The following is a 27,793-nucleotide window of genomic DNA, read 5'->3' as shown; positions in this document are numbered from 1 at the left end:
CATATATCGTCTTGGTGGACAGGCTTTAGACGGCCTGTCTGCAAAACCCTGTATTTGCTATATATTTCTTTCTATCTATCCTATATCGACTTATCGACCCACAGATTTATATTTAATTCTGCTCTGTCTCCTAATAGGTTACCAATTGTTCAATTGAATCGTTGTTCGATCCACAGAGAAAACTGTTCTACAAATAAAACGGGAACACTAATAAAGGTGACGTAGTCGTTTTTGTCAACAAAACAATTTTAAGACGTGTAAAAAGATAAGCAAGAAGGAATTTTAGGACTGCTAATTATTCCATACGTTATTTTGCACACTTACTTGGCTTGATTTTTGCTTATACAGGGTGTTTCACGTAAGGCGATTCAATAGAAGATTTTTGGGATAATATTTAAGTACAATAATTATTTTTTTAAGTGGAATATTATATATTTCTTTTGATCAGAAAGTTTACTATAAAATTCCCAATTTAAAAAATACTACCATGGTATAACATAGGTATAAAACCCGAGGTAATAACATATTATTTCGAATGGTTTATGAAATATGACCATACTTAAACTAAAAAATTGAAAAGGATATTAAATGGGATATTAAAAAATATTGAATTTTGAAAATGGCACATAAATACCGTATGGTCGAAAAAAAGACGGAGTTAAAGTTGGCTAGGGAATAACAACCGGTGATAATTTTGGCGAGGCCAATCTGTAGATGCTATTTATTAAAAATTGACATAAAACTTATGAAAAATTAACACTAATTTTAGAAGAATTAAAAAAGGATAGAATGTTTTCAGACACACAAATCTATTTCCAAAAAATATTTTTTCGAATTTTAAACTACCCCATTTAATAATAATTTTTACTCAATATAAAAATAAATTACAACCTACTTTATGGCCAACTGGCCGTAAGCGCCATTAAGAAATAAAGAACATTACGTACTAAGTACTGACGTCTAGGGCTTGACCTCGCCAAAATTATCATTGATTGTTCCCAACCGTCTTTGACGCTTTTTTTTTCGATCGTATGGTACTTCCAATGAAAAAAATAAAAAATGTTGATATTTGAAAAACCATTCAGTATAGATTATAATCTGGTATTTTTATGACAAATCCATTAAGCAAAAAAAATATAAATAGTATTCCTTTAAAAATCTACAACTTTTGAGTGAAAATATACTTGGGTCACTCTGTAAAGTAAGTCTACGAAAATATTTTAAAATTTACCCAATATTGCCCTGAAATAAAACACAACCTAAGAATAATTGAGAAAAAAACTTTACAATATACAGGGCATTTCTTAAAAATACAACTTAATTATTTTATCTATCTACTTGAAATCACCACGCAATACCGGGTACGCCTCAAAAGTGGCTCACCGCCTATAACTTTTTTATTTTTTCAAATAAAAAAACGAGATTTGGTACGTTAGTATATGACATAAATTAGGATTGATTGACGTATTCAATTGTTTTTGGTCACTTCCTGTTTCACCGGAAATTACTACAAATTTTGATTTTTAAATGGCACCCACGGTACTTTTTTACTTTATTCGATAGAAAATGTCACTCTGAATAGAATGACATATCACATGTCAACTTTTGACATTTTCGATTTAAAAAAATCGTATTTTAAATTTTAATCTACAGTGCCATGGCTGCGTTAAAAAACTAATTTTTAATCCATGAAGCCTTGGAAAAATAGATTGATGCGCAAATCATATTTTATTCAATCATATCTCAATTTTTTTAAATAAAACGAGGGTGGCTCATTAGCATATTTGGAAAAAGCATTTTTTTCCGAATAATTTGGTACCATACACTTGGTATTTCGAGTCAAATTGTCGTTATGATCCGCATGTTACAATTTCAAATAAACCATATGAGAAAAAGTCAAAAGTTGACATATATGTCATTCTACCCAGAGTATCATTTTCTATCGAATTTAGTAAAAAAATACCCAGGGTGCCATTTAAAAATCAAGAATTGTAGTTATTTCCGGTGAAACAGGAAGTGACCAGAGTGAGTAGGTCATATAGTAACATACCAAATCTCGTTTTTTTATCTGAAAAAATAAAAAAGTTATAGAGGTGAGAGGTGAGCCACTTTTGAGATGCACCCGGTATATAAAAATACTTTTTGAACCATACTCATTAGATTTGTGAACAACCGTAGTCTTCATTCACAAAACATAAAAAATAGTATACTTTACATATCTGGATAGATTTTAAATAACCCTTCACAATATGAAATAAGTTATTTACTGTATTTTTTTGTTATCTTTCACTCAATACAAATAGATATATTAAACGTTTTTATCAAGAATTCTATTCAATAAATAAAGTGCATTTTATTCGAAAAACATCAAAAAAATAAAAGATAAAAGTTTTAAAACGCTATGAGCTAATAATACTTATCTAGATAACAAAATCGATATTTTTTTGAAAAAAAAACTCACCTGAAATTACATTTCTTGCACTTGAAAAGAGTCCTTTTCCCTTCGGAACTCGCAGACCTCTTCTCGAGGAAATGCTTGTCCACAGCCTTCAATCCAGGCGGCGGCTTCAAATTTCCCACTTTCAACAAAGAACCCAAATCCCCACTCGCAGGCATCTTACTCTTTTCCGACTTGCTAGTAGAAGGTGATGAGTTTCTATCATAGTTCCTTGGTCTGGTCCCAGAACCTCCACTAGTCTCCGAAGAAGACTGAAGACTACTCAACGGTATTTCTGTAAGATATTTGTTGTATTTTGAATAATTCCTTCTCCCAGTTTCGTCAGTCATCAAAACTTTCGCCGTTTCATGAGCTTGATCACGCACAGACTTCAGTTTGATGTGTTTTGTGATGTCCCATCGCCAGTTTGACCGATACGAACACAAAGAACACTCAAAAGGTTTCTTGTTTAAGTGCCCTACAATGTGGACGTGGAATCTCGAGGCTGTAGAAGCCCAGAAAGTACAGTGTGGACACTTAAAGACTCTTTTATGCTGGGCAACAGAGATGTCGTTTCCGTGGGTTGGAATTTTCTCGGTTGTTGTTACAGGAGAATTGTGAATAGTGTGATTGTTGTTTGTATTAAGGTTATTATTGTTTTCTTGTCTGTTATCACTGTTATCACTTAACGCAGGAGACTGGGAGTACACTGACAAGTCCATAGAAGCTACATCGTCGTTTTTATCATCAGTATACTCGTAATTTGAGTCATCAACCTCGATATCCATAGGTACCATAATATCGTTCCATACAAACACTTTATTTTCCATCGGGTGAGGTTTGATATCAAGTTCATCCTCAATACTCTGCCTGTCCTCATCAATTTTTAACTCATTCTCGTGCTCAGAGAACGCGTCATCTCCAAAAACCTTCAAAGCCTCCGAGCAAGTTTGCAGGTGATTGTGCAAGTCTGCACTGGATTTACACCTGTGTCTACAATACTGGCATCGAGAAGCACTGATGTTATGCACAGGAATTATGTTAGGAACTCTGTTAGCCTCTTTACCACACAGTTTTTGGTGTTTAACTTGCTCGGTGAGGCACTTGCTTTCATGTCCGCACAAACTACAGATCAGATTCGATCTGGAACCCAGTTCTTCATTAAACTTATCGAAAAACGACATGGAGGTCTTGTTTTTGAAGTTGCGTTGGGCCTTAATTTGAAGAGGAAACGCTGGGATTAAATCAGGTACCTTCGAAGTAGACGCCGATGTTCTGAAGACATCTTCTGAACTAAACAGGGAGGCAAAGTCTTTGAGAGCACTGTTAGCTGATCTGCGACAGATATCGCTGATATCCTTCTCGCTCATAGTTGGTTCTCTTGGTTCAGGAATCTCGACGCTTCTGATGTGATGAACCCTTTGATGCTTCAACTGGGCTGGGATTGGAATAAGGTTTGGGATAGGACGTTGGTTCTTCTTAACCCCTATCAAGTCTCTTTCGATACTGTGGAACTTTCTTTCGTGCTTGGCCATCTCGCTGTCCCAGGGTGACTTAAAATTACAAAGTTTACACTTGTTTTTGATGTACACTTTCCCATTAGAGTGATGGATGAAATCGTCTGGATGAATAAAGTCCGACTCCTTTTTCCTGGTGTATTCCGGAACAGTGACGGTAGCCTTTGGTTTCCTCGGTGTTATCTTGACTTTAGCTTTGGGTTTAGCCGGTACCTCGTCGACATGGTCCTTGGAGGGGGTGGTGGTGGTCGTGGTGCTGTGTTCGGCGGGTTGCGTCGCTACTGCTGTCACCTGAAACACAACACGGCGCGTTTTAGAGAGAGTCAGAGTTCGTGGTGTGTAGGTACTGCTGTGGCGCACCTTGCTAGACTACGGCCGGCGGGTTTTCGATGCGGCGCGCGATGATTTCCGGTACGACCTTCACGAATTGGAACGAAATTTCGTCAAACGGCGATCGTACCGCCGACGATACTGAATCAAGATAGTACCTACGATTAGCGAATAGTACCAGCGGGTTTCGAGTCGAATGTGTCATTGGGTCGATAGGCGGGTTTTGTCAAAGCGAAAAACTGGCAGCATTCCGTGAAGAAAAATAAGCGCGATTAGATAAGATTTGAAATGCGAAGTTCTCAGAAATAATGTCATTTCTTCATTTCTTTACTTTATTTTCGTAATTTTTAGGATTGTTTTTACATTTTTTAGTTTTATTTTCAATTTTTAGTGCTATATTTTTATTTATTTTTTGACTCTTTAAAGTAAACGACTTTTGGGGGATCTATTCTCCATGGACTGAATCAGATTGAATGTTCCTTATTAATCTTAATAGTTCCCATTTAAGCATTATTTAATGTTATCACTGCAATTTTAAATTATCGTACTGTTTAATATTGAAAATGACATATCATGACCTATCAATTCGACAGATAGCAAATCTAATGACTGTTTTCTTGCATCGGTATTGTAAGTGAATAATGAATAGTATGTGTATGACACTTTAAATTTTATTGTATGTCTCTCAAATATTCAAAAACAAAACTCCAATAAACGGACTAAAATAACTCGGTTATCTTAATCATCGTTATTAACTATTAAAACGATTTTTGTAAAAACTAAAAGAACATAATTTGTACATATTGATGCACCTTCAAAATCGATACGTGTTCTTATTTTCAAGAAACAATTATCGATTATCTTATCTTATCATCGAGCCAATGTTAGAACGAACAAAGAAAAAATAACTATCATAAACTAAAAAAGCTATTATTTCACTTGTTTATAGAAGGTCATAGTTTAGTTTTAAATTTGGGAATGAATAAAAATCTAACAAGTGTTCTAAAAAATGTAATTTTCAATGTTTAAAAAGTTGTCTTAAGCTTCATTCAGAACCTTGAAATTAGTGGTTTCAATAATTATACTTCACTTAGGAGTTTACGATCATTCACATTTCACAACGTCTAGAATATACAGCAATTAAAATTAATAGAATATCCTAGCACCAATTTGCGGCAGCCAGTTGTCTCCAGAAAGCATATTATTACTGCCGTTACTAGCTGACGAGTATTTGATACGCATCAGAAGACGGTTACGCAAAACGTTTTCTATCATGAGCTTTTCTGTGACTGAAAAGCCCGATACGTGATGTTATCTTCCGCACTCCGGACATTCAAATATTTCATTACTATCTATCTATCTATCGTATGGCTAAACATCACAACAAAACACGGAACCATAATCATTGTACAAGTAAAGATCAGGAAATAAATATGTGCACAACAATAATAATAGTCTGACAAAGTCTGAAATATAGAAATATACATATAACAAGTATCAAAAACAAACATCTAAATTACGGATGTATTCGACTGCACCTTTGAATAAGAAGACTAAGGAAGGAGCATAACAAAAAATCTTAGGTACACCGCGATGGGCCTCAAATATGGCCGACTTAAATTCCGGTTTATCAGTGTCGTTCTTAATTTTATTTAAAAAAATGTGTGCCATGATGTGGGTAGACGTGGGGTAGACTAATAACAATTTGTTGTTTATTTACGTTGTAAATAAATGTTGGTAGTTATTAAATTTGTTATAAAATATATAATTCCTAATAAAATAGATAAGTTATAATAAGTATTATTAACACAAACATCCGATACGCTACTGAAGCAGGTAAGTCAAATTAACGTATCTAAATTCTTTTGACATCTAATCTTTGACAAGTACAAATAAAAGCTAAAAAATGCAAGAAAAATATATAATTTAGTTAATTTAAGTGAATTTCATAGTCGGTGTGTTTTCATTACACGTGCATGTATATATATAGTCACTTACTAGCGAAAAGTTGTTCCATTATTTCACTCAATTTTTTGCCGAGATTCACTGCACGCTACACAACCAATCATTTTAGAGTCTTTTTCGATAATCGCAGTGTCACTGTTAATTTGGGTTCTGCCACAATTTCCATCTAGATTTACTATCTATACAACTATCAGTAGTAGAATAAATAATAAATAACATAAAATAAGTCTGTAAAGACTGACAAATCCACAAATTTCAAATCAAATTCAAATGTGTCAAAATGAATCGTCAAACAGAACTGTCAAGGATCCCCACCCTAGAGAGCTTTATGGTGGAGCCTGGCTCACCATGCATGAATACATGGATAGCATTATGCTCCTTCCTTAGTCTTCTTATTCAAAGCGACTGCACTGTCTGTAGCTCCCAGGAAATCATCAAAGGGCCCGGAATAGGATCTTAATGGGCATGCTTCTACTATGTGCCGGTGTTGTAGTCGCATTCTGGGGAAGCTGACTTTCCCCATTAAAAAAACGGCGTCAGCGATGGCTATGAAATGAAGATCGCTGTCATTTTATATGTAAATTTATATGGGAAATGTCATCGATCGTCATTTCCCAGCCAACTGGACGCCGTTTTTTTTCGATCATACGGTATAATTAGTGAAAAAAAGTTAAAAGTTTGTTAACTACCACTAATTTTAACGTTCCGAATGCTTACATTGGAATTAGAGGAACAAACTTCTATGCTAATTGAAACCACTAATTTATTCCAGTAATTTCGAAATACTGAATGAAGCTTTTTATGCAATTTCAAGTTAAAAAATATATTTTTTAATATTATCAACTTCTCTAACACTATTTCTTAAATAATAACGGTTTATTTCTTGGATTTTCTCTTAGTGATTCAACCCCCATTTTTTCAACACACATTTTATTTGCACATTTGATTTTGAAAATGTTTATTTGCTTATCTTGACATATACCTATTTATATATTGATATCCTCGAAAATATCTAATAATAAGGTTTTTTTATGGAAACCGTAAGAGCCTGTATAATCGTCTTTGATAGCTTCTGTATAGAAGATCAAACATTTTCGAGTTTACTGCAAACGAACTACTTATTGACATGAAAATATTTTGTATTTAGGTCATTTATGATTCGAGATTTCGATGGTCAAACATGAACAAAATATTCCTTATGTTTTGACTAAATTTTCTCGAAAATAAAGATATAATTTAAAATTCCGTTATAATACGGAAATAAATTAAAATTTTGTGATTACAGTGATACAGTACAGCGTAATAGGCTCTTCAGAGAACATTTTAGTGAAAAAATGTGTGATTATTACTAATGTTGAACCAATCCGCATAATATTTGTGACCATATACATTGTAATGCATCCATTATTAAAACTTTTCAAGAATATATTAAAATATATAATCATCGAGCATCGAGACATAGGAATTTATAAATAATTATATTTTCGAACAACATATATGGATTCATTAAATAAACAATGTAGTTTATGGTAAACTTATGACTTCATAGACTTCTTTTGCCAGGAATAGTTGTATAAAAAAATCTAGAAAAAAACGACGTTAAATTAAGACCGCAAAATTCAAAATAAGCTTAAAAATTCTAAAGCACATCACTATATTTGACTGTTCTAAAAAATGTCATTTATATGCAGTTTTTTTAACACACATTTCAACTCATTAAAACCATTATTGTGTGTTGGTCTAAGTGCTTAGTTGAATAAAATTGTAAAAGACTGTAATCGAGGTTGTTTTTACTCGTTTCTTGCTGAGTGTAAAAATTTTATAAAAGACAGCCAGTCAGCTCTTGCGTCGCACCACGCCAACGTTTCCTTAAGAAATTAGATCGTTGGTAAGCTAATTTTGCAATCAAAAGACCATCGACGTTAATAAAACCACGTTTCACAAGCCAAAACAAAGAAATTCTACTCTTTAAATTTAATTTAAATAAGTTATAAAATAATTGTTATATTGTTATATTTAATAATGTTAAATTACTATTGGTGATGATTTCGAGTTTCGTTATTCCCTTTGAACTAAAAATTATCAAAAACTCGGTCGTAAGTAATGAGAAATCTATTTGAGTGTCTTATACCGTTGCGACAATGATTAGAATGATCATTGACGAAAACAGTACTGGGAGAATTTTCAGATCAGGGGCTTGGAACACCCTCAAAAAGAAAATTCCACTTCTCCAACTCCCAGTGGATGACATGACATACCAAGAATTTACAACTTTGAGAAATACCTCACTGTAGTATTGAGTAATAAAAAGGATTGGAAGGAAGAAACGCTTACTCAGCATGTAAAAGACCATGCTATAACGTGGTATACTGATGCTTCCAGAACCAAAGCAGGGACAGGGGTATTTAGGCCGAAAACTAAATACTCCGAACCAATAGGCACCTACTCCAGTATCCTACAGGCAGAAATTTACGCTATCGAAAGATGCGTACAATTTATCTTAGATAGGAACTGTCGAAAACAGGAAATTGAAAAAGAAAAAGTTGGTCAAAGAATGCCTAGAGAAGCTCAACAAAATAGGCAAAGAAAATAAAGTCCTCCTACTCTGAGTGCCTGCTCACCAAGGGATAGAAGGCAATGAAAAATCAAATGATCTAGCTAGAAAAAGAGCGAACACTCCGCTAACTATCCAGAACCGTTCTGTTTTCCAGACGGGAACCAACTGAAAGCGGAACTGAAGAACCAGGAAGACTCCATCCGTTACTTGGAATAGGTGTCCTCCAACGGTCTAAGACACTCGAAAAAGTTCCTCAGAACTTACCACCGAGAAAAATCAAAGGTTTTCCTTGATTTACGTAAAAACAATTTTCACATTGTCACGGGGTTTCTAACAGGACACTGTCTCCTGAACTGTCAACGAACACCTCAGTAGGCTGAAGCTGAGAAACAACGGCGAATGCAGATTCCCATTCCAGGTCTTCCTTTTTGTGACTAATTTGTTCCCAAGTTCTTACTGATCCATAAAACTTTCCTTATATCGAGAGACCTTCATGTTAGGCACTACAAAAACGTGGTAGAATAAAAAAATAGAACAATGCTTGAACTGTAAGCCAGGTATTGAACGGTTTTTGGCAAGCGCAAGATTTTCCTTCGTTTGGCGGCCGTATAAGTGCAGGAACGGCGGGCTTCTTCCTGTTCTGAGGTGGGTAGGTGTCGATGTTCTGGCAGAGAGCACCGAATCCAGCCTAGCGATTTCGTCTTTCTAATAATAAACGCCGTTATTTTCGCGCTGTTTGTCGGCGTGTGGCTGCTTGGCCGCCTCACTTCTTACGCGTTCTTCGCGTTTTTGAGCTTAAAAATAGACCATGTCTTAAGTAAGCTCTTGCCAAATTATTCCAGGACCCGGTTTTATTCTAGGAAGGACTTGACCTCGTTATCTAGCCATCTCTCGCGCTCTAGCGCTCTCCTACTCTGTCTCTCTTTCTACGCTCCATTTTTCGAATGTTTACTGCACCCGGCCGATGAGATATAATAGTGCATTTATTATGCGCTGTACCGTATGCATCGATGTACAAAAGTGGGTCATAGATGTTCAAAGACGTAGACGCAACGCCGATGCTTTGACGAAAAATGTCACTCTGGTGTAAGGAGTCAAACAGAATAGGATATATATCTGTTTGAAACTTTGATTGATGACCATTTTCCCCTCAGCAATCCCCTATTTTGATTGCATTTTCCTTTTGGGTATATAATGAAGTATCTATATAGCCTCTACGGTGATTAATCGGCACAAAAAAACTGTTATCTAATCAAAACGTTGTGAATCAGTTAAACGTTATTGATCTATAGTGGACAAATGCGACACTCAACGAAAACACTGCGATCTGTGAGGCCTATTGTGTTTGTCTCCCTTCTATATCTGCACCCATTCTCTTATCCCTGTGCCCTGCACTAGCTGATGCAGGTCCTTGATAAGATGGGAGCATAGTTCCTCCGGTTCTAGCCTAGCTTTCCCAAATAAAGAGTGTCGCTTGCGATCCAGAGCCTCGCAATGACATATTATGTGCTCCGCTGTTTCAGGATCTTTATCGCAGAGTCTGCAGCAAAGACTTGACTGCCTGTGCCCCTGTCTGTTTCTCCAATGGACATTGTGCTTTTCCCTGATCCAGAGTTTTAGTGCACTATGGGCCATACATTTAGGTATTCTCAGTACTGGCTCTGGACCAAGATAGGATGCCGATGATCCCTGCCTAGCTGGCTCATCGGCTTTTTCGTTGCCTTGGATGCCGCTGGCACCCAGAATAATTTAATTCTCTTCCTTCGTGCCAGAGCTCCCAGTTCACCCAGGCATTCCCAGACGAGTCTCGACGATACCTTTGGGTTCATAAGCGCCCCAAGTGCCGCCTGACTGTCTGAGCATATATTGATGAGCTTACCTGAATAAGCTCTTCTATTGTTTTCTCTCGCACATTGTAGAATGGACAAGATTTCTGTCTGGAATACGGTTGAGTGTTTACCCAAGGAAAAGGAGGCTTGCCCTTGGTATTTCCCCAAATACTCCAGCTCCTGTTCCTTCAGGAGTCGTTGACCCGTCTGTATACCAGGTTAGTCCATCCTGAAGGAATATAATATCTGTCCACATTCCTCGATTCGTTTTGTTCACCTCGAATTGTTTGTGGTAGTGATAAAGAGGGGTCATTTGGTCCGATCTCATTTGGAGTAGAGATCCTCCGATGGAATCTCCCATCTTTAAGTGTTCTGTTTCTGTCCTATTTCCCAGAGCCTTAATCTCAATAACTATCTATCTCTCAGCCTTAATCTCAATAACTATCAATCGAAGTTGGTCAAAGAATGCCTAGAGAAGCTGAACAAATCAGGCAAAGAAAATAAAGCCACCCCACCAATAATAGCTCTGTAAAGCCGTCTCAGGGACTGGATTTTGACAAAGCTCTGAGACTGTATGATGAGTTATAACTCAAGACAGAGACTCAAGAAACCCTCTCTCATACAATTGACTATCTCAATATACTTTTCTTGGTCTTATTTCTGTAGTTTTATGACGTATTTTTGACTAGCATTAAATTTCTTTAAATTCAGATAATTTGTTATTTATATAAAGCTCGCAAAAATGCATATTTATTGCAATAAAATTGCAGTCTTAAATCTGATGGATAGCTGGTTCTGTATAATAAGAGTCCATATGCGATACGTTTAAGTAAAAAGATGATTGTTTTAATACAAGATTATTTTTAGAGTTGTCGGTATTTTAGCACCTTCAGACTACGCTTGGGAATTACGTTGTTCATTTACATCGCTACTTCAAGAAAAGCTATTTCAACAGTAGCTAGACCAGCGAAATAAAAAGATATAAAATAAAATTAAATAAAATAAAAATATATTTCACACACTTCCTGTGTTTTATGATCTCTCATTCTGCTAATAAACTATAAACTACATAAGTGATATCATATTATAAAATCACATTTTCTCTCAAAATAGTGATAAATAGATTAGTATTCCATTTGAACCCAAAAAATCGTCAGATGTTTTACAAATTAACAAGATCTAGCAACCTTCCAACAGATGAAAAAGAATAAAAATGTCAAAAGCTCAGTTGTCACTGCATGAACCGCGTGTGTGTGGTTTCGAACAAACTAAATAGATAGAATTTAACTTAACTTGACCTATTTGGCACCGCAAGAGCTATTTAAAGCAATAGAAAGAGTGGAACACGTCGCTGGAACTTGTTGATTACTATAAAACTTGCAGCATTGCGCACAAGAACGGAAAAAGACAAACAGATTGATGTTATTTCGCTTCTTTCCTAATTCCTGGGACGGAACTATAGATATTAAAATTAATAGAACTAGTAAATGTCTCGAAAAAATTCACTGAGACAAATAATAATGTAAAAATTGAAGGTATCCAAGATATACGAAGCATGTATGAACAGCAAAATGCCAGGTTGTCACTTATTTATTAAAAAAGTTTATAAATTAGTAGGTATACCGGGTGTTGCATCGTCGGACGGGACATAGGAAATCCCATGTAAATTTTAATGGGGTCAGTTATTGGCTTCCCTAATTATTTTAGAGAATAATTCTATTTAGGTTTATTGAAGAGCACGTATGAATAGCCCGTTTACGAGTTATCGCCGATTTCTTTTTAAATATTTCTCCTTTCTTATGGCCCTGTATTTACTTATGAGCACCATTCAAGGTAAAAGATAACAGTCGAATAAAGTTGTCATTTCAGAAATTTACCTATTTAGTGCTTTATTATTATTGAAAACTCATTCCTAGATCGGAAATCTTAAAGATGTATTTATAAATACAAATTAATATGAATTGAATTAAAATAAAGAAATCAATTACAAGGTTAATTATAGAATTATTACAATATTCAATAACGTATTAATTTAGGTACTATTAAATTGTTAGAACTTTAGGATTTAAGAAGATGTTCAAATATTCCTCCATCGAATGCTAGACAATAACCCAGGCGATCATAAAATTCTCTTCTTACATTCGCTAGTTGGTAAACTGAAATTCTATTGCATTCGGCAGAAATAGCATTTTTTAACTCGTCTAGATTTGGGTATTTTTTATCCTTGTATATCCTGGTTTTTGAATAACCCCAGAGAAAGAAATCATTTGGCGAAATATCAGGAGACCTTGCTGGCCAATTTACTGTATGATTTAGGCCAATAACGTTTCCGTTAAAACTATTGTCTAAATATTTCCGAACAGCCAGGGTACTATGTGCCGGGCAGCCATCCATTTGGTACCAAACTTTCTGATTTTCACTAGCGGCATCATGTAAAGCAGGTAAAATACGATTTTCGCGTAGTTCCAAATAATATTCTGCATTTAAATTTCGCGTAAGAAATAATGGCCCGATAATATTGTGTCCGAATATCCCCGCCCAAACATTTACTTTCTGTGGATATTGCGTCCTTGTTTCGACAAACCTGTGTTGGTTTTCTTTGTTCCAATATCGATAATTTTGAACATTGGGTTCATTATTTAAGGTAAACGTGCATTCGTCAGTGAAACATATGTTTTTTTAAAAACAAAACGCCTGCCGCCGTATTTCGTCCCCATCTCGTAGCTCTTGGTGCTTTTCATATTTGAAGGAATAATATTTATGTCGTTTCAAAATTCGAAACGCTGTAGTGTGATCTATTCCTATTTCATCCTCAAGTTTCCTTGTGCTGATCTTTCCATCGTTATCTTCCACGCACAATAATACTTCCAAGTCGGTATCATTTCTTGCATCTTCTCTTTGTTCCTGCCTTGCTTCACATCTGCAGTTATTTGTTAGGGTACCTTTGGTCTGAAATCTCTGGATATTCCTTGCGATTGTAGATTTCCAGGTATCGGTCTATTCGGATACAGAGCAGCAAACATGTCCGACACCTTTTGATAACTATTTCCTTGATAATACCATTTAATCATCAATACTTTTTCTTCGGTAGTGTAATTCATGGCTAATATTTTCGATGTAGGTATGAGTTTTTAATAATAATAATAAAGCACTAAATAGATAAATTTCTGAAATGACAACTTCATTTGACAGTTATCTTTTACCTTGACTGGTGCTCATGGGTTTCAGTGCTCTTCAATAAACCTAAATAGAATTATTCTCTAAAATAATTAGGGAAGCCAATAACTGACCCCATTAAAATTTACATGGGATTTCCTATGTCCCGCTCGACGATGCAACACCCGGTATTCTTCTACTATTTCCATTTTTGTGCTATTAAAAAGTCTGTAATATTAGAATGTATACCTAAATACATTTTATGTATTTTTATTGGTAAAAAAATTATAAAAAAATTGCGAAATAATAATATATATTAATAATCTTTCGTCTATATACTGTCGTTAACAATAATTGATAGTAGGTCTGTCTCTAACGATCTTAACTTAATTATGAAGATTTTTAGTACGTATCAAGGTCTCGTTCAATTTTGATGACAAATAAACAAATAATATACGTATGTGTGTGTGTGTGTCTTAGATTACATCACAGAAATTCTTTTAACAATGATCAATTATATCTAATTAGAAAGAATAACTATGTCGCTCGTCGTGGTATTCTCTTTGTTTTTAGGTCTTTATAAATCATATCAGACGTAACATCTGTTTCTAGAATAAGGAAAATTTTTACTTAAAAAATAAAACTGAAGATATTATACTTGATCTAAAACTGCCAAATATACATATATTTGCGCTTATTTAAGAAACACCTGGTATATAGATGACAAAACTAATTATTGGAAAAAACTCTTTGACGTCCAAGAAATCTTCGAATAGTAGGTACCTAATGTATATCTCTCGTTGAATTGAATGCTTTAATACTGTGTGCATCGGAAAAATTATATAACCTCGTAAACAAGCTGTTTCGTTTGATGTTATTGATGCATCGTCGCGGTGACGTCAGGATATTGTGACGTGTCATTTAACATAAAGACGCAAGCCAGATGCATTTGCGATTTGTGACTAAAAATGTATATATTATTTAATAAGTTATAATAACCGGTTAAAAAATAATTGGGAATTTGATTTTTAATATTTTCTTTAATATTCTCTGTGAAGAGTTTTAGTATATGTGTTGGAAAAATTAAATAAATTTGTAAACAAACTGAATGAGTCAATTTGTTATTATTGTATTGTCGCGTCAGGATTTGGTGATGCGACGTTGTACGTCAAGAAAAGTACATAATCTCCGATTTATGATTGATTATAAATGATGAAATGAAATATGCTGGGAATAACCAAAAATAGAGTGGATACGACAAAAGACCCAGGTAATAGAAGTCATCCACAGAGTCAAATCCCTCAAATGGCAATTGGGCAGGACACCTGGCGAGAAGAACGGACAATAGATGGACAACAAAATACAACTTTTTGATCGACCTTAAACGGCACATACAATTTTGCTAACAAGATAAAAAAGTCAGTAATCCTTATGCACGTCTATGGTGTATAGTAACCTTCACCCTCAAAATTTCATTTGAATCGTTAAAAGCACTTGGAAAAAAATTATAATAAATAAAGAAAAATTAAGCTTTTAACCCCCTCTAGCAACGAAACAAAGTAGAATCGGACATATATCGATATAAAAAATATATCTTATTTTTATTTGAGGAATCTCCCCACGAGAGATAACACATATTTTTTTAAACGCCCGGTATATTAGAGGTATGTATCAGTTCATTGATTACAATTTGAGACCATTTTTTTAACAGGGTGCTCTTTTTAACACCCATGCTCTTCACGAAACACCCGAAAATAATTTATACAGAGTGTCCCAGAAATAAGTGCAAGGATTTTAACTGGTAGTATATTTCTGTCTCACAAATATGCCTATGAGGTTTTTTTGTGAAAAAGAAATTTGAAAATTTGGAATTTTTTTTAGGTATAAGTTAAAAAACGTAATTTCTTGATAATATGGCAACATAGGTGTAGATTAAATTACATAAAAGAAAATCCAGAAAAGATCCAGTGGTTTCCAAAATTTAAACAAAAAAGCATTTTTTTGGAAATTTTCAAAGTAAAATAACTCGGTTATTTTGGACTTTTTTGAAAAACGGTAAAGAGAAAAAATGTTTCTTTTAGCCAGATCTACCACCCCTAAAACACTTGGAATTAATTTTAGGACACCCTGTATAAGAAAAAAAACCCAGGAAATGTTACGTAACCGGAAATGAACCGTACCAAAACACCAGAAAAATACAAAAAAAACACTCACCTGAGGTACAGCCTCCTGTTGCTCCCCACTAGCACCCTCCTCCGCCGCTGTCGTATCACTAGCCCCAACCTTGTTCCTCCTCCTCCCCACACCTAACCCCGCGGCCTGCCCCACGGGAGGCAGGTGGTGATTGGTCTCGTGCACCGTCAAACTTTGCTTAATATCCGCCGTGAAATTACAGGCCGAACACTTGAACGCGCCCTGTCCGTTGTGGTTCTTGCAGTGCCTGTCCAGGTTCCACTTGTACGGCGTGCGGAAGTCGCACATGTCGCACTTGATCATCGGCATCGAGTGGTACTTCACGTGCTTCGTGTAGCGAGCCTTAATATGCGTGACGTAGGTACACTTTGAGCACCGAAAGAATTTTGTTTTTAGGTGTTCCTCGCGCTCGTGTCGGTTGAAGGCTGGCTTGCTTCGAGTGGTGAAGGAACACAGCGAACACTTGAAAGAAGAAGAGGGTTCTTCTTCAATTACATCATCAGGGTCGTTGATTTCGAGCTTAACGAAGACACTATCTACTGGGAAAGGTTTCTGGTCGGAGTTTGAGTCGCCGTGAACCATCCTGGAGTGTCTGAGCAGTTTCTGGTAGTGTTTCGAAGCGTAGAGACAGTGGGGGCACTCGTAGATCTTCAGCTTGTGGCCGTGGTCATCGCGTAGATGGTAGAGGTAGCGTCGCGGGTTCTGCGTGAAGAAGTCGCAGACTGGGCACGTGTAGTTGCGGCGCACTTTGCAGTCGGGCAGCGGCACTGTTGGCTGCTGCTCTTTGTCGTCGAGGGGGGGATAGTGGGGAGCGACGTCGGCGTCGAGGCTGGAGACGTCGTCGGCGTCGGACGGCGGAGTAGGAGCGTTGTCGTCGCAGAGGGCTGAGAGGAAGTGATGGTGCACCAGAGAAGGCGCTACTGACATGCTAACCCGCTCACCTGCAAACCGCAAAACAATAATAATTAATAAAAATATTTCAAAAGTTAATAATATTAATTGTTTATTATACAAGGTGTATAAAAAATAGTGTACCAAAATGTCCCAAACGTGAACCATTTTGTTCATATTTCGGAATGATAAAAAATATTCGGAATTACTTATTTGTTCAATATTATGGTTTTTATTTATTAGAAATAGTGTTTTTTAAACTAATGCATAAAATTTTAAAGAAAGAAATACCTAATTCAATATAATATATTGAAAAATAAAGATAATGCATCAGACAAACATTCTAGTAATTTCTTTCTTGATTTTGCATTAAACTACTGAAAATACTATTTATTTAAAGATTTTCTCTGTAGAAAATGCTTCTAGTAAAAATCTATTAAAAATACAAGATTTGCAAGAGTCTTCCAACAAGACCAAGCTGTCAAAGCAGAATAATTAATAAAAATATTTCAAAAATTAATCATATTAATTGTTTTATTATACAGGGTGTATAAAAAAAGTGTACCAAAGTGTCCCAAACGTGAACCTTTGCGGTCTTGCATTTTGTTCATATTTCGGAATGATAAAAAATATTCGGAATTACTTATTTGTTCAATATTATGGTTTTTATTTATTAAAAATAGTGTTTTTCAAACTATTGCATAAAATTTTAAAGAAAGAAATACTAATTCAATATAATATATTGAAAAATAGAGATAATGCATCAGACAAACATTCTAGTAATTTCTTTCTTGATTTTGCATTAAACTACTAAAAATACTATTTATTTTTTTTTATTGATTTTCTCTGTAGAAAAATGCTTCTAGTAAAAATCTATTAAAAATACCAGACTTGCAAGAGTCTTCCAACAAGACCAAGATGCCAAAGCAGACTAACTTACATGTTTTAACTCAAAAAAATTGGATCCACCAATCTTCTATCTTCTGTAGTACTTTAAAATATATATATATTTTTTTAATTGTCATAAAAGTATTAGATTTTGCGACGTGGTTAACAATATAAAAACGTCATTTTAACGCCTAAGCCTAGGTATAAAAGTAAAGCACTTTTACGCCTAACTAACGCCTAACTACAAAAGTACGAAAATATATTATTAAACTGATATAAAGTGTCAAATTCAACGAGCGTAACCATAGTTTCTAGATATCTAATTACATACAAGGTATTACTTTTAAATCTTTTCATATTATTTGTGGTAAAAATTATTTATGGCGTTTGAAAAAAAATAGCATGTTCTGTTCGGAGTAAAAATAACTTTTGTATCTCGCCTGTAATGTCAAACGTACAGCATCGCCCCAAAAAGTGTCTTTTTACTCCTAATAAAATAATATGCTATATTTTTGTTTACAATGTTTTAGAACTCCAAGAATTATCTGGAATATTATTAGATAGATGTATTAATTCAAAAAACACTTACCTAGTAACAAGTCCTTCTTAACTTTGTATTTTTACAATTCTCTATAATGATTAAATAACCACCTGAACAAATCAAATCGAAATTAAAAGGTAAAACAACAGTTATTAACACAAATGACAACCTCCGCAGGAAAAGTTACAATATCAGAACATATAAACGTCAAAATGACAAAGAAATGTAGAGTCTGAAATCGGCACAGCCACTTTGACACGCTAAATGACATTTAGAATAATCAATGGTTAATTTTAATTATATGCTGATGAATTCTGTGATTTTTATAGTTTTGTTAATATAACTGCAGCAGATATAGTTAAAATTATGTGTCTAGAAGTTGAAATTGTTTATAAAATTAGATTGTAACATCAGAGAGAACATCATTTTCACACTTCTTGGAATTTGATTGTTTAAAAAAAATGTCTGTGAGTTTCAAAATGATGATTTTTTAAAAATATCTGTACATTTTTAGGGGCATACAAAATATATGCTTGTAGATAATGCCTATACCTTTCTGGCGAGTTCATTTTGGTACAAATTGTACACAAAAGATAACCACACAATTTTGTTATTATATTGTGTTATTTTTTTAACAACAAAACTCTATAGGTATTCTCTGTTATCTTATGATCTCTAAACTTTTTAGTGTTACTCTGAACGTGTTCGGTCTCTATTTCTACGTCACACTGTGCCAATTCGAACATAAAAATGGGTCCATTTAGGCTGGGCATCCAAGAGGAAGAGAAATACGTAACCGGCGTTTATTTCATGGCCGAATTCCTAAAGCGTGTAATTATTTTAGTAATAAACAGATGCTCCTCTATGAACAGCAGTTGTTAAAACAATTTCTTTAGCCTTAGATTCAGCACAGAACTATCTATAACAAACACGCTACCGAAAAAATGGTTTTAATGAATTTTATAGATTTTTCTTCAATTTTTTTTGAGTCAAAAAATATCTTTTCAACATTTTTAATAATATACAATAGTGGATTGCCATTATTTCTGCCTGGAATATTATGACCATCTTTAGATAGGCTTACGTGCAAAAGTATTCCTTGAGAAATTCCTACATGAAAGAAATAGACCAAACCGTTTTTGTAACTTTTTGCAGTGGAAAAAAGTGATAGACTCCGCATATTTCAGTAACACAGAAACTTACAAAAGTATTTCAATAATTCCACTCATAATGTATGCTAATTATGTGAGCCAGACTCTTTACTGATTATAACATAGTTTTATCTGTCTTTTATTCTTCTATTCAATTCCATTGAAACAGGAACATAAAAGAGTTCAATTTGGTTACAGATAACACACGAATTAATGTATCTTCGTCGTTTTTTTCGCGACGAACAATATTCAGACACCGACCATTATCATCGCCGTATGTAAAAAGAAATAATTATCATTTATTATTCCATATCGTTATGTAAAAAGCTGTCCCGCTAAACAAACAGAACCGCTGAAGGTTACAAGACGCGAAGACCACTAATCAACAGTATACATATTTAGATTAAAGAGGATCATTTGTGAATATTTATTGATATAATGCTGGCGAAACAGACAATAATATACTTTAAGTATTGTCTAACGAAAAAGTATATGAGAGTTTGAATTCAAGGCCGTGACGGACGTGACGCACGAGCTAACGAATGGAAAAGTGGTAACGGCATTGTTGCCACAGCCACCGCATGCTTTTAATACCTACACAATAAGATTTGTTTGTGACATTTGACGTTGTATAGTATATGACCATAAGTGTTTCTAATACTAAAAATGTAATAATATACAGGGTGTTCCATTTAAAAAAATACAACTTTGATATTTTTTATTTATTTGGGACACTCTGTATCTTGTAAAAATATTTTTAAATTGTAGCTCTAATATTCTTTCAACGAACCCAAAACTTACAATTTCTAAAAATCTAATCGTTTAGCTACAATACTCCGTGTCGCATGTGGTGAACAACCCTGTATATAAAGGTGGGCAATGCTGTGCCGGTGAAGCTTAATCACGGGACTAAAAGTTTATTTGGTGTGAACTGTATGTATTATGTGAAATTTGTGTAATATTCTGAATAAAATAATACCAAGAAATGTATTTTCAGAATTGCATAAAGTCCTTTCATCGTAAAATTCTTATAAAATAATACTAAAATAAATAATATTAATTTCATTTACCGGGAATCAGACACATTATAATTATAATTTAAATGACTCACACCGACTTCTCTTGATTTCCTCTCGAAGAATAAAAACAACAATAATTTAAAAAAATGCATTTTTTTCATTCATATAATATTATTCACCCATATATGCTCCACATCGAAAACGCATTTATATGCATATAAATCTCGCGATGTTCGCTGTTTTTTTTTCGCGTCCATTTCTCGTGACCTTGATCGCGAACGTGAATCTGCCTTTGCACAGCCAATTGCACGGAGTTTTTTTTATTCGACGAAGAATGATAGGTTATATAACTCTCACTGATTCATTATTATTTACTGACGTGTATTGAAAAAAAGAGAATTAAAAAGAACAACGCCTAGCTGAAAAATTTGTACTACATTACTAGTCGTGAATGGTGATATTTATTTCAGATTACTATACAGGGTGTCCCAAAGTCGAGCCTCATCATTGGTACCTCAGAAACTAAAATTGTCACTGTACAATTCGACCGAGTCGGTACATCAAAGGCGTTCGCAAACGAATGGGTTAAGGTGTTTTCGTTTGGTTTTAAAATCCGGTCCCGTCCATACTACTACCGAACGAACGAATGAACATTCGTTCGTTCGTTCGGATAGTGAATACGCACCTTAATAGCATGGTCCCATCTCAGGCTCGGTCTTCTTCTAGGTCTCTTAATTCCTCGTAGGTATCATGCTGTAATTTTTGTTGGTCGTTCTTCTTGCCAGGTGTCCTTGCCCATTTTATCAATCAGGGCCCATTGCCATTTGAGGGATTTGGTTCTGTGAATGGCATTTATTACTTGGGACTTTTGTCGTATCCACTCTATTCTTCTACGACCTCTCATGGTTATTCCCAGCAAATTTTGTTTCATTGAAAGTTGTGCGACCTACAGTTTCCGTATTCAAAATATTTAATCTTTTAAAATGGCACTTTGATCGGCATCAAATAGCGTAACTTTGCTTCCATCGTATTTTTTTCTAGATTTCGAGATCCCAGTGATGAGGTTTGATTTTGAGACATCCTGTACAAGTAAATCGATACTAAGACAATTAAGTTTTTACATAAAAGAGCAAAAATTACTTCGCTACAAAGATATAGAAATTATTTTCATAAAAAAACTTAGTAATATTTTTTAATACCCACGAAAAAGACATATAAAAATATAAACTACCCATTGTTCTTTTTAATAAGAACTTTAAAAATTTCATGACTCAGAACACTAGGTATACGCCTGATGCATGTATTTTTTCACTTTCCTATGTGTATATTATTTTTTTCTGCGATCTTATGTTGCTGCAAATTGGTTAGTCGAAGACTTGGCAAATAAACAAGTCACATGCAGACGTACGAAAAGCGAGAGAGATGGCACGATGGAAAATCGTCAGTCATAAAATTATTTCAAGGTTATTCTCGATGATTTACTTGTGTAACAGACTTTTAAACTTTTAACAGATCAATGCTAGATGTACTTACGAGCGACGCCTCAGTCACTAAGAGCCGATGATGATAAGACTCAAGAAATTGCTGCTAATTGATTTTAATTTTGAATCTATTAAAAAGAAACAAACTACATTGATATACTATTTATAAGATAAACGTATACGTAATATTGTATAGTTCATTGAAGAATGATTGAAACATATACAGGGTCCGGCAAAAGTGCGTCGAACTGTAGCTCCTAGAATAAAAAACTTGGGAATTTTGTTCAAGTGCAGACTTAAAGTATGTACTAGGATGTATTTCAGGAAAATACTTCTTCGTAGAATACAGATGCCCGACGCACTATTGCCGGACCCTGTAGATCATACCAAATAAACTTTAAGTCACGTGATTAAGCTTGACCGGCACAGCGTTGCCCACTCTTACGTATTTTCTTTTAATCAAAATATTTTAGAAAACAAAAATGAATTAATAATAAAAATATAAACAGTTATTATTTACCATCAACAAAACTCACCTCCTTAACATCACTTAAGAGACATAAACCGCTCAAAATATTGCGATGAGTTTTTTTACAACGGCTATTAAGCTATCTTGTACACTAAAAGAGGTTCTAAAAGAACCATTTTTGGCTGCAAAGTCTGCTAGTAAAAATGTTTAAGCTAAAGTATCACAAAACTTTTAAACTAAAAAAAAGTTTAAACTAACAGAAACATAATTATATTTTACTATTATACATAATTTACTATAAATTTGTCAAAGTTTGAAGAATATTTAGTAATATCGTGAGTTTCTTCTTCAAAATAAAGGTACATTGAGCTAATTCTTATAAAAACAGTTAAATAATACAAGTTTTTTTAATTAGACAACGTACAACAAATATGTTTATGCACATTTCGGAATTTTGTCGAATCATTTTTCGAAAAAGAATTAACAACAATCGAAAAAGATTAACGGATATATAGGACGAAGAACGCGACGAATAATATTAAAGAAGGCCAATAAGAGTCCATTTAACGTTCATTGTGTGTTAATTTCGATTGCCTTTTGGCTTCTGACCCCCCGATGGAAGAATCGGCTTTATAGGTGTCTTCGCGTGTCCTCGTGACCGCTTAAATACGTAAATTATTATAAATTCCGTATCGGCAAAGAAAAATAACAATAGATATACCGAAATATTTGGTTTATAGCAAGAATGTTCTATGATTTGTAGAGGAATGTTTGAAAAAAACGTAATGCTGGGTCCTGGTTAATTCAGTAGATTCTTTACTTAAAACAGAAGCAACAATTTGCATTGCACGAACCTTTTATAATTAATATTTTAAACAGCGCGTTCTTTCTTTTAAACATGCGAATGACTAATCAACATTACCTTGTTAAAAAATACGAATATTAACACTAAAAGACTCTATTTTAGCGTATTAGAAATACTTATGGTTCATTAGTAAACTGACGATAAAAAGTGTTAGGGATGTTCCAAATTATCGATACTTATCTAAAATATCGATTTTTTACGAAATTATCGATACAGAAAAAATCAGTACACCTAGTTTAAATACGTTTTTCTTAAACAAACTGTGTTTGTTTTTGTTTTTTTTTGTTTAAAACAGTTTTAGTGGAAATGAAACACAATGTTTAAAAAACAAGAACTGTGATTCTTAAGCACTTACTTTAGAATTCAATGTCAAATGTCACAAACAAATCTCATTGTACAGGTATTAAAAGAAATAAAAACCCGGAAATTCGATATATGAAAATATCGATATTATAAAAAATATCGATACGACACATATCGATGTTTTTCTTTAAACGACCCATCCCTAATATAAAGTGTTCGTTACTGTAGCCACAGAAAAAAGCTACTTTGGCTGTGCGACACAAGAGCACATATTTAATTATGTAACCAAAGGTCGTACTTTGTGTACGGTACGCGTATGTACCTACATACGTATAGAAGCGCTTTTTGTATGTTTCAAGGCAGGTCAAAGGTTAAATAGGTAATAATTAGTCCATAGACCAAGAAAAGTATAGTTTTCGAAGAGTTAGTACTATCAGTCGATGTACAGAGTGTCCCAAACAATGTTGCCAACTTCCTGAAATAGAATTTCCCACGAAGGCGGTCAAAATTTCGCGCTTTTTCTAAAAATTCCCACGAATTCCCAAATCCAATATAATGTCGTCAATACTTATGGTATGTTTGTCAATCATTTCTGATTGACCCATACCTAAAATTATCAATCTATACTAATAAAATCTTTAAGTGACTCACTGATTAATCACGATCCTGCTCAAACAACTCAACGCAAGAAGCTCAATTTTGGCATACAGGTTGATTCTAGGGTGTAGAGGTTCGATAAGAAGAGATTTTTCGAAATTCCAGTTCCAAGGGGGTGAAACCACCCCTCAAATATTACAATATTTTTCATTTAAAAAACGGCCAAGTTTCCGAAAAAACGCTTAAACACGTATATTTCATTTTGTTTTTTTACATATTTAAAAAAATTTTAAAAATGTATACAGGGTGTTTCGAAAAATCTGGTCATTGATTAATCACGATCCTGCTTAAAGCGCTTGACGTAAAAAGCTGATTTTTGGAAAACGGATTGACTCTAGGGTGTATAGGTTCGATAAGAAGGGATTTTTCGAAACTCGAATTCTAAGGGTTGTGAAACCACAACATTAGAATATTTTTCATTTAAAAACTGGTGAGTTTTTCGGAAAAACTCTTAAACACGTATGTATATTTTATTTTGTGTGGGTATTTCATAAAATATGACCATTGAGTAATCACGATTCTGCTTAAACTGCTTGACGTTTAAAACTGGTTTTTGGGAAACGAATTGACTGTGGGGTGTAGAGGTTCGATAAGGAGGGGTTTCTCGAATCTCAAATTCACAACCAAACCAGGGTTGTTAAACTACACGTAGTATTTAATAAACTACATTTACTACATGTCACAAGTAGTTTTTTAAATGTCGAGTAGTAAATGCTTAGTTTATGTAACTAATGTAGTTTTTTAAAATAACAGTGAAAAAATAACCTAAAAACTTTGTTTGTTAATCAGTTTAAGAAATAAAAAATCATATTTATCAATCAATTTATCAACAAAAAAAAATTAAGAACAAAAAAATATATTTTGTGAATTTGTCCCTTATTATGTGATATTTTTGATACTTAGTAATTAAAAATGGTTGGAAGTGTTATGTTTTATATACCAGTACTGTTTTTTAAAGATATACCTACCTTTATTATATTCTCCTGTAGAATGTCTATGGAGAATTTCTCCATAAGAATTTATAGTTTATTTTGTGTTCAATATTACTTTGTATTTCATAGAAAATACACTTTTGTTGAAAAAAAATTGTCTTTTTTTTTCTGATGTTGTTTAACTTATACAAATATAATATAACTTCATACTTCCATAATAAGAATTTGGCTTGTTTTTTGTTTAAAATCTAAATTGTTTATGTTTTACTATATTTTTTGTAGGTAGTTTTTAAAGTAGATTTTGTGTAGTTTTTGAAGGTAGTTTTTAAAATTTTAAAACGTAGTTAATACAAAAAATTACGCGTAGTTTTTTGCTTCATAAACAACTTAACAACCCTGGTGAAAACGCCCCTCAAATATTACAATATTTGTTATTTAAAAAACGGTTAGTCTTTCGGGAAAACGCTTGGACACGTATAATTTATTTTGTTTTTTTGCATATTTTGAAATTTTTTAAAAAATCATACAAGGTGTTCCAAAAAGTTGGGTAGGTAATTGATTAACCACGATTCTGCTTAAACTGCTTAACGTAAAAAGCTTATTGTGATAATATCGCCATATTGTTTTTTCTCATGCTGACATAAATGTGAGAAAATTTTATCCAGTTTGTATGTTAATGGAAATTCTTACTTTGCTTTATCATCACCATTACAAATGGTTAATTCGACGCGAACGAAGTGACGGGTACACGCTAGTATTACTATAAAGAACTATCTATATAATACATTTTTCGTATGTTCTAAAAACCAGTTATAGTGTATGAAAACTTTTCCGGAGTATAAGGAGAACGAAATAGTGGAATAATTGTGATTGACCTCAACAATCTGACAACAGTGTGAAGATGATCTGAACGCAGATGTTTAGTCGTTCAAGGCTTCCTGGGGGCTTGTCATTGTGTACCATCATATGTTCCTAACGACGAGTGGGTCCCTATATGCTCCATTCAGTGTTAAACGGGAACATTAAAGAAGAAAATGAACCTATCTTTGACACAAATCTAATTATAGTATACCGTAACCTACATAATAAGGATAGCTACTAGAAGTCATTGAAGTTAGACCTTTATTTTTGACGTTGACTATAAGTAAAAAAATAAGAAAAATGTGGATTCCATTTAAAAAAAATCAAATCCCAAATTTTGTTTTTTATTGTTTCCTGGCTTTATTTGTTAAGATAACTTAAAATGAAAAACACATTTTCATGGCCACTGTTTCTGCTCTATAACTCTGTGTGATTAAATATTGACTCTGACGTTTCGGCTTCTGGTGACCATCATCAACTTCATTTTTTTAAATACGGACCTGATTTTTTTTCAATTTAATTAAATCCTTTCATCACTCTTAAAACACTATATATAGTCACTTTGATATTTGCCGACGTTGAGTACAGAAAATTCCATCACCAGAATATTTTACGCCAAAAAAATAAAAATAAAAATGCAATACGGCATTTTATTGAGCATCAAATTGCGTAACTTTGCCTCCATTTAACCGATCCTGTATCTCTTACGGTTTCCGAAATCCCAATGATGAGCGTCGAATTTGAGCCACCCTGTACACGAATACTAGTTTATTGCATAACAGAGTTCACTATTTACAAAGACCGCATAAGGTCAACTCTTCGTATCTCTTGAGACTCTTTATTGAAATTTTATTGGTTTTCGAACCCAGTGATATCCTTGAAGAGATAAAGAAAGATGGAATTTTAATCATATTTACATAATTTCCTCATTACCGAAGATCACAAATAATTTCAATAATACGACATTAAAAAACTATAATCTAAATCTACTCCAAACGAATTATCAATTTTATCAAACAACCAGAAGATTGTGTCCAACAAAAAGAACATAATAAATTTATGTAAAATGACTCACCTTCGACGAACCAACTGGAACCTTGATGGTTCTTCTTCATAAATGGTTCTACCGCAAAAGCGTTGAAACGCACACAGAGAAGACCTCGAAGAACAACGACCAAGTACGATTTTCTTTAACGAGACAATGTCACAGATGGCATTCGATGACATTAGATAAATAAATAAACAAACAACAACAAAAGAGCGACAGCGACAGTTAAATGGAAGAACGGTAGGACTTGATGAACTCTCCGGTAACTAAGCAATAGGCCCGAGATATACAGTGGGCGACAGAAGATACGTTAAAAATAAAAATTATCCTAAATTACGAAATATTGATTGGTTTTATGTATGTGTTTAGGAAAATAATAATGCAAGTTTATATCAAACATAAGAAAAGTTTTGGGTAAGACTAGAATGGTTATTAATATCAAAATCGACAACTATGAAATTATGAACTCTTCCTGGACACAAACGGTACATTGTGAAACAGGAAATTATAGAGAGAAACAAGCCCTATAACATAGGATACAACATTTTAATGAACAGGGCTTTCTATAAAATCAATAAAATGAAAAATATACGAAATAATATACATGTACTCATATCTTTACCAAAATCGACAACTATGAAATTATGAACTATTCCTGGACACAAACGGTACATTGTGAGACAGAGAAACAAGCCCTATAACA

The 27,793-nt window shown here is 33.9% G+C and overlaps 1 protein-coding gene across 1 annotated transcript in view; it reads right to left on the bottom strand.

Annotated features, from left to right (window-relative positions):
• Window positions 1-27,239, bottom strand: part of LOC115876316 — a 46,016-nt gene extending 18,777 nt beyond the window's left edge. Inside the window, exons 1-3 of the mRNA XM_030892052.1 lie at window positions 27,118-27,239; window positions 16,006-16,925; window positions 2,462-4,245 (exon numbers count right to left, since the gene is read on the bottom strand). Of these exons, the coding sequence (XP_030747912.1) occupies window positions 2,462-4,245; window positions 16,006-16,925; window positions 27,118-27,157 (2,744 nt within the window). The 5' untranslated portion in view covers window positions 27,158-27,239. The remainder of the gene's footprint in view (window positions 1-2,461; window positions 4,246-16,005; window positions 16,926-27,117) is intronic.
• Between the last annotated feature and the right edge of the window lie 554 nt (window positions 27,240-27,793).

Source organism: Sitophilus oryzae, unplaced genomic scaffold (genome assembly GCF_002938485.1).
Source record: "Sitophilus oryzae breed Bouriz unplaced genomic scaffold, Soryzae_2.0 scaffold_1430_pilon_pilon, whole genome shotgun sequence".
In the NCBI taxonomy this organism is placed as follows: domain Eukaryota; kingdom Metazoa; phylum Arthropoda; class Insecta; order Coleoptera; family Curculionidae; genus Sitophilus; species Sitophilus oryzae.
The sequence above is the reverse complement of the archived record's forward strand: the minus strand, read 5'-3'. Positions and strand labels throughout refer to the sequence as shown.